The 11912-nt window shown below is 40.1% G+C and overlaps 3 protein-coding genes across 3 annotated transcripts; 1 reads left to right on the forward strand and 2 right to left on the reverse strand.

The window, feature by feature from the left end:
• Window positions 1–10: 10 nt before the first annotated feature.
• ppp1r3da (protein phosphatase 1, regulatory subunit 3Da) lies at window positions 11–1623 on the reverse strand. The gene is made up of 2 exons (XM_053317855.1): window positions 1556–1623; window positions 11–1222 (listed from the first exon to the last, which is right to left on the reverse strand). The coding sequence occupies exon 2, from the start codon at window positions 1197–1199 to the stop codon at window positions 276–278; it is 924 nt and encodes a 307-aa protein (XP_053173830.1). The 5' UTR covers window positions 1200–1222; window positions 1556–1623; the 3' UTR covers window positions 11–275.
• Window positions 1624–2107: 484 nt separating this feature from the next.
• fam217ba (family with sequence similarity 217 member Ba) lies at window positions 2108–5824 on the forward strand. The gene is made up of 4 exons (XM_053317777.1): window positions 2108–2546; window positions 2651–2750; window positions 2874–2938; window positions 3046–5824. Exons 1-4 carry the CDS (start codon window positions 2440–2442, stop codon window positions 4484–4486), a joined length of 1713 nt encoding a protein of 570 aa, XP_053173752.1. The 5' UTR covers window positions 2108–2439; the 3' UTR covers window positions 4487–5824.
• A 440-nt stretch (window positions 5825–6264) lies between these two features.
• ttll9 (tubulin tyrosine ligase-like family, member 9) lies at window positions 6265–9987 on the reverse strand. Its single transcript, XM_053317863.1, has 14 exons — window positions 9973–9987; window positions 9599–9645; window positions 9420–9512; window positions 9217–9328; window positions 8927–9112; window positions 8707–8775; window positions 8489–8579; window positions 8335–8375; window positions 8159–8246; window positions 7855–7913; window positions 7541–7737; window positions 6821–6934; window positions 6464–6588; window positions 6265–6335 (listed from the first exon to the last, which is right to left on the reverse strand). Exons 1-14 carry the CDS (start codon window positions 9985–9987, stop codon window positions 6265–6267), a joined length of 1308 nt encoding a protein of 435 aa, XP_053173838.1.
• Window positions 9988–11912: the final 1925 nt, after the last annotated feature.

Consider the following 11912-nt stretch of genomic DNA (forward strand, 5'->3'; position numbering starts at 1 on the left):
TGGTTGTCATTTTCACTGGATTATTCCATATTAAAGTGCAATTTTATGAAAATCAAACAAAATTGTGCATTTTTACAAAAATAAACAGTGGCAATAATGCTGGCATCAAATATAAGTGCACTAGTGTTTGTTTGTCCAGAGTTAGCTGTTAAGCCTGAGTCTAACTTGATTCAAATAAATCCTACAGTTACAGTTTAGTTAAATATTTTAACTACATCTTGCTGGCTACAGTCATAAAGTGCTCTAAACAGTTTTTTCTGCCTTTAGTAAGCATCCTAAATGAAGTGCACCATGCTTTCCTCACACTCTTTGGGCACATTGAGCTTATAGTTATGGCAAACCAACTTATAATTCTTTCCATCATTGTTGTCCCAGTATTCAGCCCCATTGACTTTGTATTGGATAGCAAACTCTAACACTGCTCCTGGCTGCAAGAATGGAGGAACGGGCAGGTGGAAACGAAATGTATCATAACTGATTTGGCCCCCTTCTCCTTCCCAGTTCTTGGTGATGGTGGAAACCCATGAGGCCTTTGTTTCTGTGCAGCTCTTCCACTCTGTAAATGAATAGCGAACTGTGATATCTTTCTCAAAGTCCAAATTGAGGACCTGGGTGATTCCAATGATACCCAATTCAAAACACAAGACTCTCTCCAAACACACTTTTTGCTGATGGAGATGCTGCAGGAACCCTGGTTGGTCGCCAGGTTGTTGGGCAAAAACTGGCTTCAAGTATGGCAAGGATATCTCCAAATGCCTTCCATCTGCCAACTCCGCAGCCATCAACAATCTAAAGGTAACATGATGTGGTACAAATGGATCATCTCCAGCTTTGAAATGCTTGATATCTTCCAGGTCAAGCCCCAAAGAGTCAACAAACCTTACACCAACATGTCTGCATTGCTTCTTCTTTACTGTGGTGGGAGGCAGAGAGTGAGACCTTTCTCGGATTATGGGTTTAGGTGTAGGTTCACAGGAGAGACTGCGGCGGAGCCCTTGATCTCTTGGCACAGAAACTCTGGAGCTTGGGGGGCGGATTGGTACCGGCTTCTTTTCTACATTAGGTTTGTTAGCTTGCAGCATCTCAGTCAAGTTGATAGTCCTGCAGGGTCTTGGGAAACTGCTGCAAGAGCTAGACATCTGCTGTTCAGAGTTTGAAGAGGAGATCCTCTCACGTCCAATAAACCACCCTTGATCCATCTTCTGTGAGAACTGGTGTCCAGCTCACCTGTAAAGAAACATTGAAACACAGGTTATTAGCATTATGTAACATGTCATCTTCAAAATGCACTCTCATCAAAAGCATACTGACCCAGCTGTAACATCATTGCCCATCTTTTACACGAAAATGAGTAATCTTTTGCGGTTATATTGTTAAGATCAACTATTTTGTTGTTGCACGTGATAATACATTAACAGTCACAACAGGAAAGAGATAGTGGGCGTATACTCTAGCAGTACGTGCCAGACTGCATACTCCTCTGCCCCTCTCTGATAGTTACAGCATTACTAAAATATCTTTAAAATTCTTCGATAAAATGAGACATTGACATTACCTCACCCAATAAAAATGTAGAGTTATTTAAATCTAAGCTGCTGAATGCAGCCTGACACCTTGATCGTCCATTTAAAGTATGATAAAGCTGCGCGTTTCCGTGCGTCACAGAGTCTCCGCTATTGGTCGCAGTCACAACACCTGATTTATAAGTGCTGACCGTCTTCGTAGCTCTCCAACATGTCTGAAGCATGGCGATGGCGATCTGCTAATATGCGCGCAGTTACTAGGAACCTACAAACAGACCACAAAGTCACCGACGCTGCATGGGAGATTGAGTAACTTTATATGAACTGTATATGTGCATTGTTTCTGGTTAATTGCTTCAAAATCAGTGCTCGGCGTTTCCACACATATATTCGCCATTGTTTATCCACAGCTATACACATTCATTGAAGACGGTTTCAATATTCAGTGTGAAAGACTGACTGATACGCCAGAACTTCAAGTCCCGTGATGCACCTGTGATGCTCAGCACCGACGCAAGCGGCGAGTCAGTTAGCAGCAAGTAAACAAACCTGCAGGGACGTCAAACCAAACAAAGCGTATGCGCTGCTTGACCGTCTTGCATTTTGAATGGCGAGGAGGATGACAGTCAGTAGATACGCACGTCTGCTGTCACCACTTCATTAAATTAATTCGTGTATTGTTATTCCGCAGCGACGCGAACCGACCACAACACAGAAGGACGTGTTTAACATTGCAGAGGAGAACTGACTGTCGACATCAGCGCATGATGCATTGCAGCACTTTTGAGAAAATGGGTGTTTTTAGCCTCATTTTCAGAATAGATTATCAGATCCGAGATGTTGGCTGGGTTCTTTAGCTATAGGGTCATTTCATTTTGCTGGATTCAAAAGAATCTCCTCTCTGTCGACCTGCAACATGGGGCCCATCATGCAGGAACGCACGGCATCCACGACACTGAAACGCGTCGTTTCCAAAGAGAAGATTCGGGTAAAAAATACAGAAAATAGTGGACCAGCAACCAGGTAGGCCTCATTATACATTGACATATTTCAGCTAAAAGTCATGTCGTCATGTTTTGCTTCAGACACAGGTTCGAGGCGAGCCTTACATTATCATGTTTCCACAGTTCAAAGAAAGGTAACAAGATGAAGAAAGCTGCGGGCCAATTGAAAAACGGACTTCCAGGACCAGGTCAGGATAAGGACACAGCGGCAACAGTGCAGAGGGTGAGTAAAGTGCCTCCTATTAAATAAAAGAAAGATAATGTTTCAACAGTACGTCATTTTGAGAGGAGGGGGAGATGGTGTTTCAGTATTATTCCATAACACAAGTTTCATTGTGTTTTTCAGGGTGCACAGCCAAAAGGTGCAAGGGTCAAGTCTGGCACTAAATGGAATAAAAGCAAACCCTCCAGGTATGTGTGGAGCAGGGTTTGCATTCTTACTGAAATGCTTTGCTTTGGGTACTGTAAATCCCTAAATCCCCTGCAGCTTTTACTTAAACTCGTCTGTCTCTCCACAGCCCAGAAGAAGAGGGAGATTTAAGACCTCAACTCCGAAAACACTCATCTGCTCAAAGGAAAGAGGAAAATCAACGAATGTCACAATGCAGCAATGAGCTACAGCCGAATCGCGGGGGGATGGGGAAAAATCGGCGAGACCTCTCCCTACCCCTCTCCCCAATATCAGGGCTGCGACACATGCCAACACACCCTCTAACACACTCCCCTATCCCCACTCCAGAGACACTACCCCAGCACTACAACCACAAGGATGAGGACACTGACAGTGCCAGTGATCTGTCAGACTCTGAGAGGCTGCCTGTGCTGCCTTCCCCCTGTACCCCCTGCACCCCTCCTCACCTCAACCTCCGGGCTGAGGTCATCAACACTGATGACTTTCTCCCAGACTTCCCAGGACCCCGTGGGAATCTGGGTGATGAAGAAGAGAGTGAGAAGCCTACCTACAGTTACCCAGACTTTCTGCCTCCTCCGTTCAACAGCTGGAGCCTGAGGCAGCTGGCGGTGTTTCTTCACACAGAGGGCCGCGGTGCCCCTCGGCCCAAACCTGTAGGGCCTTTAGAGAAGTACCTGGAGAGGCTTCTGCAGCTGGAGTGGCTCCAAATCCAAACCGTGCAAGCTGAGAGCAGCCGCCCACCTGGGAGCCGTCCAAGGCCACAGGGCTTCCCCTCTGCCACTACTGCTCACCCACCCAGGCCTCACACAGCGCCACCATCCCGACTCAACTCCCCCAAAGGGCTGCGGCACACACAGCGGGCCTTTCCGTTTGCACCTGTCAACAATCCGCCATCACCTGCCTCTGCCTCTGCCCAGCACCAGCCCTCCCGGTTTCCAGTTTGCCCCCACTGTCACATTCGTTACCCACTCTGCAATGGAAGCTGCTCTGCATATGCCTACCAGCGTCACTCACGGCTCAGCCCTCTGCTTGAGCGCAGAGCCCGACCTGGGGCGCCAGCGAAAAGAAGCAGCAGTGAGACCCGAGCAAACTCCACCGAAGGTAGGAGCCCAGGAGGACAAGGTGGAGGTGGTGGAGGTGGCGGAGGAGCCCAGACCCCAGTTAGCCCCTCAGCAGGGAGGAGTCATTTCAGGCAGATGCAGGCTGTGGGCAATGCCCGTAAGCAACCCCAGGAATTTGGAACAAACCCAAACAGCAGAGGTCAGGTGAGGAAAAGCCGCATCAGAGCCAACTCTGAGACTGATGTGAAAAAGGAGCCCAGTGGCGTTAAAGCAGCTGGTGCAGAGAAACGTGTTTTTGCTGCTAGTAAGAAAGAGGTCATCACCTCAAAGAGAGTAGAGAAGGAGTGGCAGAGGACAGAGGCAGGAGGTCAGGTCCCTAAAACTGTCATGAAAAGAGGAGTTAAAGAGCCGCAGTCTCTCTCCAAAGCACCGCTTGGTAGTAAGCAGAATGGCAAAACAAAAAATGTGCACTTTGTTGCAAAGTAACCCCTATAGGCCTTTAGTGCTTTACTGGTTGCTTGGTATAGGAGCTTAAACCTATGCTTGCTTTCTGTGTAATACTAACATGTTATAATTATTGTGCAGCAGTCTAAATCAGTCAGCAGTCTGCATCCTTCAAAAGGTCAAAACACCAACAGGTTGAGCAGCTAGAATAGAGATATAACAACAATGACTTCAAAGTGTAGTATGACAATAGAGCAGAATTATACACTATATCTCATTCAAAATGTACAGTAAATATATACAATAATGTTTGACTGTGAACACTTGGATTCAATAAACATAGCTTTTATGTTAACTGAAGCCTGTTGCACTGCACAGTCATCTCTCAGTATGCTACTAATATTAAAATAGGCATCTACAATACCTTTCAGTATCAGTAATACATAGTGTAGTTTGACATGGATCACAACATTTTAGTCATCCAATATGACCATAACCATTCCTAGTGAAGTTTTTAATGTTGGAATGTATTTGTTCTCAATGCTCTTACTTTACTTGATGTTGCTTTTCATCTTTTCTTTTGTGCCTAATTTTTTAAAACAATATGTTCAGTTATAGCATCTTTGGCTGAAAAGGAGGCGCAATAAATGGCGGTATACTGCAGTTATGTATTTTGTTTCTAGTGCAATGGTTTTAGATTTTTGGTTACAAGGGCTTTTCATGTTTGAACAGCTTGAATTGTAGTCTATGATAATATATTGTATTTTGCATAGAGCTGAGCTCTTTCTATCATTGAAGACAGTGTAATGTTTGCTACGAATGTAAATGCATATTTTTCCAGATTTTATATACCATAGTTATATTTATGAAAAGTGTTGTGGTTGACTCGTATCTATCATTGTCATTATTATGTTTACATTTTCATGCACAAAAAGAAAAATGTAGTAAAAGAGCTGAATGTAAGCTTATGTCTACTGTGCTGTACCATTGGTCAGTCCTGTGATCCAGTAGAAATTCAACACATAAAAAGCTGTTAGGCTGTAACATGGGTAATATTATACATATCATCTCCATATTCCACTACATACTTGAAGTCTAAAACACTGTGTTTACATTAGTGTCTTATCTGTCTCCTGTGATCTACCATGTGCATTTGATTCATGGGAACACTTCATCAATGTAAATGACGTGATATGCATTCAGATTGCACCTCTTTACTTAATATTCATGTAAAGTATCAAAGCCATAGATAAGCGTCCAGGAGAGGTAATGTTATTATAAATGTACATTATGTTGACAAGCACGCAGAAAGATTGTTGTATGTATTTTCTCAATGTTGAATGCAAGTATTTGTAAGGCATAGAAATAAATGTTTTGCACTCAAAAGGCGTTGGTCTGTTTGCCATTCTTTGGAACACATGAAAAATAATGCAAACTTCACAACTGTCTTTATTACTGAATACACACTGCTAAACACACTGCTGTACAAACAATTATGCATATTTGGTCATTAAATGCTAATTACTGCAATCATAAGAAAATAAAATCATAGTAGCATATGTATTTGAACTGTATTTTTAAGTATTACAAGGTTTATTGTAGTTAGAAAATGTGGTTTATACTTTAATTTTGCATATTAAGATTTTAACTTTGGTGCTTAGAATCAGATCACAGAGAAGTCATTTTATATGAAGTATTTCTAACATTTTTCTCTTATTTGTGTTCACCTGAGCTGGTCTAGTCCCAGACACACAGATGCCACCATGATGACAGTCTTCCATACCAAGTACTACAGTGGCAGGACATCAAAATGATTATGATTAAATCCTCCTCTGACCTGGAAATGGTTTTAGTAGCTGGCGAAGCTGCTTTTCTCTGTCATTCACACACCCTGCAACAAAGAACATACATATATGCAGTATTTAGACATTTTATCTGCATGCATGAGTGGATTACTCGCAAAACTTTTTTTTTCAAATTCTACTCAAAAAGTTTGCAGTAGTAGCAAATATTGGTTACCTAAGTGTGTGTTTGCAGTGAAACATGAACTGCCAAATGTTTCTAGGTTGACGTCCTCTCGATAAACAGGCCCATCCTTCCACATAAGATCATAGCCACCCACCCTTTTCTCCTTGCCAGTCAACCTAATGAGACAAACCATAGTCAACTTGAACACAGCTCCAGCATCCACCCTGTTATACTGCATTCACCCTGCAAGTTGTATGTTGTTGCTGTTGTTTTTTGAAGATGTTTCTTACCACCCATGTTCTTCACTTTCAAATATGTCATAACCCAGGCTCAAAAGATTCTACTCTAAAATGTTTAAGAACAAAAAAATTACAATCTGTCTCTGAAAAAAAACCTTTAACCTTTTACCTTCCCTCCATGTCGACAACATTCAAAGTGTCTTCCAGCAGTCTGCACTTCATCTCATAATCCTCTTGACTACTGGGTGTGTGTGATGGGGAGGCATTCACCTCAATTAACCACCTGCAAGAGACGGAGGACATTTATTTAGCCTTTTGAGGCAATATCTGACCAATCCTCGATGAACAGCAAGCAGTTTGGATACTTGTACATAGAATCGGGATAGTTGTTTATACATTGAATTTATGGATGAATAGAAAGGGGTAGGAATAATAAGTGTATACTTCTTCCTACACTTTTTTAAAAATCATATTGAATTTGTGTTTATCAGAATGTTTAGAGCTATTGTATATGTTTGTTATTTATTTCATTTAACTGTCATTATTTTTTTGTTTTTACGTTATGTTACTTTTTTTATTTTCCTATATTTGAAATACTAAAAAAAAAAGACTAAAAATGATTGCATACCTGACAATTTTTCAGGTATGCAGTGCAGATTTATGGAGTTATTCAGACTATGGTTATTTGTGGAGCTGAACACAGAGATTTACTGCTTTGTTTTAAAGCATCCAGGAAGGCAAGTGGTCAGCCATGTTCACTTGTCTGTTTGCCTGCTTTTCTGGGCATGCATGTCTTACTTAGTGCTTGATGTTTGACAGTGAATATGTGTGGGTGAAGATGCACTGTGTTGATATGTGTACAATGTGTGTGTACAATTGGAGCACTTACGGTTTGAGGTTCTGATCCAATAGAATGTCATATCCATAGAGTTCAAAGCAGTGTTTGTCATTTATAATGACTTTTTGTACACTCTGTAGGCTGCGGACAAAGATGTTATCCATCTCTTTAAATAGGGTTTCTACTGTCTCTCTACCATGCTTTGCTGTTAGGTACCTTCGAAGCTGCTGTATCTGCCATTTACATCCCTATGTAGATATGGATAAAAAGTACAAATAATTGGTCTAAGTGGATACATTTCAGTAACGTTGACATAAATATAACATGACATATTACCTATCCTTTGTAGTTTTTGAATTGCACACCTTTTCGGGATCATAGTCGGGTGCTGTTTTTTGAACAGCCACATTGGTGAGGTGCATATCTGAAAAAAGTCACTAAGGAAGAATTTGGGCACTTTAATGATGTAATCACGCCTTACATAGCGACACAGTTAGAAAAACAGCCTGAGAAACTAGGTCACACCAGCCTATTTAAAACTGACTTTGCTTGAATATTTCGTTAGGCAAAGGCTCAACTTGTTAAGGGAATGACTGACACACATACTAAGCACCAGACAATTACATAAACATATCACCATTCAAATTCCACAATGCCAAAAAAAGATACACTTGTCATCAATACTGCTAAGGGAGAAGCGGGTGCTTGAGAAGCGGGCAAAGCCATCTCGATACAGCCATGCTGTCAAGGGAACATACTGAAACACATGCACGCACACTGATTAATAGATGGTGCAAAATTTACACTTTGTATAAGAATTGCCTTTTTTAAAGTTTATAACATACAGATGTGACTAGGACATAGACCCTCAGATCAAATTTCCTGCCTGTGGGGAGAAAAGGCATATAAAGTGCTGAAACAAGGATCGTAACATTTCTGTATGCTAATTCCCATTATTTTTTTAAAATGGGATTTACAATAACTGTGTTGTTACATTACCATTAATTAGGTAAGGGTTCTCTATATAGCGCTGGGCCACATAGCTTTCCACTTGAGCTGCATCCTTTTGCTCCTCTGAGCGGGTGCCATCCTGTGTAAGCACAATATTATCAATCTGAATATGTGAGTGTGTAAGTAGTTTGTCTGTGTTTCTCCTTATTCATTGTTATTAGTAACTTAATTTACAACAACCTATTGATGATATCAGTACACATTACCTTCTTCCAATCCATGATGTCTTTTAGTTTCCTGAACAGGAAGATGCCTTTCCCTTGAGATTTTGCTACCTATATAAACATACCAGTACATTTACATAATTCAAATGCAGTTTGTTGGGGACACTGAAAGACTAACCAAAGTTTAAAAACATAACAGTCTGCTCACTTTATGAAGTCACATTATTACACTGTTTTACATCTGTGGTCAACTTTGGCTTACTGGCTTCATGATCCAGGTGCTGCCAGGGCTTCTTTTAAATTCTTCTACAAAAAGATGATACTCGCTGGGCAGTGCAAAGGTGCAGGGGAAAAAATCACATTTGGATGCCTCCAGGCGGCCTACATCTCTCTCAAGATTCTTCCGGTATCTTTTAAGGTTTTTCACCATGAGGTTTTTGCGAGTGAGCTGAAACATAGAACATAGAAACACAGAAAAAATACTTTTGAAGTGAACGATGTGCTTAAGACAAAATCTACAGTTCATAGCACGCTAGACGAATGCCGCCTTACCTCATAATGGTTGCGGAAGTGGTTTATCCTTACATGTTCCTCCATGTAGGAATGATCAAAATTCTCCCTTAGCCAGCCCACATCACACCAGTTGAAGTCCCATTCTCCATCACTGTGAGAAAAAAACCAAACAGATACCACATGCAAACCACAAATAAAACTGAGAAGCTGATGTGACTATGACCACACACAATCCTACTCACTCTTTGACTTCAAGCCAGCCTGGTCTTTGCCGCAGGACATCCTGTATGGTGTTGAGTAGGCCACATTTGTAATGCACACAAGTCTTTCCTTCCCTGAGGATACATTGGAACATAGTCAATGTAAGGAGTACTTACACAATCTTAAAAGCACTTAAAAACAATTTAAAAACACCACTCACCGCTCCTCACTTTTTCCATAGTCATATGCACCTTTGTATCCAGATGTCTGCAAAGATTAAGAAAGCAAACCCAGATTTAAACTCAAATACAAGTGCAAAGTTCGCTAACACTTCAGTGCTACAAGCTCCACATAAAATAACTCCTCATTGCTAATTACTAGCTTAGACTGCTATTCAATATAGGTCCATTTTATGCTTCTCGTGTATTTCTTTATTGTTACATGACAGTTATTTCAAATAGTTGGAAGAGATCAATAAATAAAAAGTAAATACACATAATAGCGTAGTAGACTTATATCTACTGGTACTCTTATCAGTGCTTATTTAAATCGAAAACCTTTAGACAACACTGAAACATCGTGCTTTCTACTTACCTTATATTTTGACATGGGTGACCACACAATGGAATTATAGTTGTAACTGTAACTATATATTTTTGTGTAACACTAGTTAGCAACAGCCTGCAGAGTTAACAAGAAACCTACAACACTTCTTAGCGGTGTTTGGCAACACCTGTTGTCATGGTAACCACACCACCAATTGACTAGCGTACGTTCTGTAAAACAACAGAGACATTATAAATGGGATAGGACGTTTGATTACCGTGAAATAAATTCTAATGTATTTTGACCTGAACGTACATTAAAACATGTGCTGTCCCGTGGCAAATTAAGAGAATGAGAAGAGCTTAAACGGCCCCAGTGGAAATAATTATGGGGTCAAGTTTACTTTTGCTTTGTAGGTTTGCTGAGTGTGAATAGGTGAATATAAAGCCTTTGGATAAAAACCCTATTGTGCAGTCATTTACCATTTATTTAACATTTATACATCGTATTGTCATTTTAAAACAACAGTTCTTTTTGTTCAGCTAGTTTTAATCATTAGGTTTAAGTTAATATTAGTACAGTATGAGCAAACGGAATTATTAATAAACTGATGGCCCTATGAATGTATTACATCTTTACACATCATAGCAAAAACGTGTCATTAACCCTCGGCTTTACTATAGAATCACCACTTAGTGGCGCTAAACCCTCATCTAATAGTAGATTGATGCCTCTATGTAACCTATTTGCAGGTTAACTTGATTTATTGCATATTATTCCTTAAACATAGGTAGGCTATTATATATCTCAGTATTAAATATGTCTTTATAAAAGTAATTAACATATCTTATATACTTTAACATATACTTATTTACTAATATGTATTATCTATGTTAACCATCAGTGTTTTTGGATATGTGAATGGAAGCTAAATAAACATTTGTTTTAACTTTGCTAATGCAAAGAAGATAAAACATTGCAAGCTGCAGATGAGATTTGTTCTCTACTGCCTAACTGCTATTTCTCTGTTATTATACTGTATGCATTATTTCCACTGGTCTATGTGATATTCTGACTTAATCATAAATATCAAACTTATTATGGAAATTGTCAGATAAACAAAATAAAAATATTGATTGACATTTTTCCTCAAGCTATTTTTAAGTATTCACAGCCAAATGTGAACCACCAATAAGAGATCATATACCATTTGCATATTTGTTTTAGCAAAGACAAAACCAGTGGCCATATTGCAAGCTTAGCACTTTTCTGTGTGATTTTAAGATCACAAAACATGCCTTGGGCAAAGTAATTGCACCCAGGGATTTACCACAACAGGAGGATTATGAAGAAAACAGCCTGGAGTGGAGAGAGCTTGGTCATACTTGATCTTTGACCTCTTGCTGTGAAGTTTAAGAAACATTGTGTGTGGTTCAGTGAGAAAGCACACTCCCTGCAAATTCAGTCTCCCACACATCAGCTAAAACTTTGTGGCTTCTAATCTCGTTAGGTTTCTTACTGACAGAGAATAATGTTGTTTCAAGATGCTTTAGTTTGTCTCCAAATATAACTGGTAAACACATTGTTTATCCTTTTGTTGTTGTTTATGTAATAAAACCCGGGTGGTTTGGGGTACCGGGTTATTCTCTATTTCTGACTGCTGGCTCAGTCTTATACCCAGTTCTGAAAAAAACATTTACATTTATTGTTTTAGACATCTTTTTGTCAATATTGTACAAGGAGCTCATACCTTAGTCAAATTCCTGTGAAATCTAAATAAATGGGACATTCATTTAGATCTCCCGTCATGTGACTTTTTCTTTTTCAGCCACCCACCACTAATCAAACAATCAACCACACTTTAGACTGACACAAATAATCAGAACAGGCAAGAATTAAGAGGGCCTTAAAATTAATTTTGACGTATGGTTTGGCCAGTCACTCAAGTGCCCACAGTAGTAAATAAATAAGCCAGGCCTCTCAGCGGT

The sequence above is a fragment of the Scomber japonicus genome, chromosome 4 (genome assembly GCF_027409825.1).
Source record: "Scomber japonicus isolate fScoJap1 chromosome 4, fScoJap1.pri, whole genome shotgun sequence".
Lineage (NCBI taxonomy): Eukaryota > Metazoa > Chordata > Actinopteri > Scombriformes > Scombridae > Scomber > Scomber japonicus.

What these genes read in the sequence shown, in the direction of transcription:
- ttll9 (XM_053317863.1), bottom strand. An exon ending in GAACCCTTACCTAATTAATG is followed by an intron (nt 8,376 to 8,488) that starts GTAATGTAACAA and finishes TTCTCCCCACAG; the next exon opens with GCAGGAAATTTGATCTGAGG. An exon ending in TCTATGTCCTAGTCACATCT is followed by an intron (nt 8,247 to 8,334) that starts GTATGTTATAAA and finishes CATGTGTTTCAG; the next exon opens with TATGTTCCCTTGACAGCATG.
- fam217ba (XM_053317777.1), top strand. Translation starts at nt 2,440, where the DNA reads ATGGGGCCCATCATGCAGGAACGCACGGCATCCACGACACTGAAACGC. An exon ending in AATAGTGGACCAGCAACCAG is followed by an intron (nt 2,547 to 2,650) that starts GTAGGCCTCATT and finishes ATGTTTCCACAG; the next exon opens with TTCAAAGAAAGGTAACAAGA. An exon ending in CAGCGGCAACAGTGCAGAGG is followed by an intron (nt 2,751 to 2,873) that starts GTGAGTAAAGTG and finishes TGTGTTTTTCAG; the next exon opens with GGTGCACAGCCAAAAGGTGC.
- ppp1r3da (XM_053317855.1), bottom strand. Translation starts at nt 1,199, where the DNA reads ATGGATCAAGGGTGGTTTATTGGACGTGAGAGGATCTCCTCTTCAAAC.